This window comes from Chinchilla lanigera, unplaced genomic scaffold, assembly GCF_000276665.1.
Source record: "Chinchilla lanigera isolate Chin_1 unplaced genomic scaffold, ChiLan1.0 scaffold00203, whole genome shotgun sequence".
NCBI lineage: Eukaryota > Metazoa > Chordata > Mammalia > Rodentia > Chinchillidae > Chinchilla > Chinchilla lanigera.
In genome coordinates this window covers 318,819-319,934 of record NW_004955604.1, presented here as the reverse complement: position 1 = coordinate 319,934, position 1,116 = coordinate 318,819, and the positions used below count along the sequence as shown (strand labels likewise).

Genomic DNA, 1,116 nt, shown 5'->3' with positions numbered 1-1,116 from the left:
GGGCGCGCGTTGCGGTCCCGCATCAGCCGGAAGGTCCTGCGCACGTGCGCGCGGTAGGTGTCCAGCGGGTCTGGGGGCGCGAGGGGGACAGGGCCGAGGGTCAGCGACGCCGGCCAGCCCCCAGCACAGACTGGCCTGGGCCTAGACCTGCCTGGCCGAGAGCAGGTGTGGTCAGAAACTTCGGTCATTGCCTTTTTTCTTTGAGACAGGTTTCACTGTATAGCCCAGGCTGGCCTCGAACTCACAGCGAGCCTCCTGCCTCAGCCTCTTGAGGGCTGGCATGACACATGTGCACCACTACACGCGCCCACGCCCAGACTGAATGCTTAGATTTTTTTAAAGATATATTACAGCCTAGTGTGGTGGTGTGCACCTAGTCATCCAAGCACTGGGGAGGCTGAGGCAGGAGGATTGCCACGAGTTTGAGGCCAGCCTGGGCTACACAGTGAGTTCAAGGCCAGTCTAGACTACATAACCAGATGCTGTCTCAAAAAAAAAGTTGCCTCAAAAAAAAAAAAAAAAGGGCCAGGGATATAGCTCAGTGCCACAGCACCTGCCTGGCAAGCACAAGGTCCTGAGTTCAATTCCCGGTACCAAAAAAAACAAACAAAAAAAGTGACACTATGTCCTCGTCCACCTTATTCACCAGATCTGGCACTGTGAGATTGGTTCTTTCCCAAAATGCGAGTGACCAGGAGACAGAGGAAGTGAGACACAGAGGCGGGAAAGAGGGCTCCAACGCCACTGCAGACCGAGCCAAGGACCATGGGACGAGTGTCTGAAGCCAGGGCAGGGCCTCCCGTCTTTTCGGAATGCATTTTTAAAATGTCAGCATTCCCCGTGTTTGGTGGGGTGTATGTCAGCAGCCCAGCCGGAACCCTGGGTACTGTGCAGAAGGCAAGCCCCAGCATGGTGCTCGAGCTCAGCAAAGGCAGCGTCTGCCTGCGTGCGGGGGGGACCTGGCCGCCCAGAAACCCTTCCACAGCAGCCTCCCGAGAGCCTGTGTGGTGTAGGCGCCTGCAGATCGGGGACCGTGCTTCTCACCTGGGCTGCAGCTGTGCAGAAAGCGGGACGTGGTACACACACACACACACACACACACACACACACACACAC

The 1,116-nt window shown here is 57.3% G+C and overlaps 1 protein-coding gene across 1 annotated transcript in view; it reads right to left on the bottom strand.

Moving 5' to 3' along the window:
* Positions 1-1,116, bottom strand: part of Nlrp12 (NLR family, pyrin domain containing 12) — a gene marked incomplete at its 5' end in the record, with an annotated part of 13,065 nt that overhangs the window by 11,117 nt on the left and 832 nt on the right. The window contains 1 exon segment of the mRNA XM_013510095.1: positions 1-70. Coding sequence (XP_013365549.1) covers positions 1-70 — 70 coding nt within the window.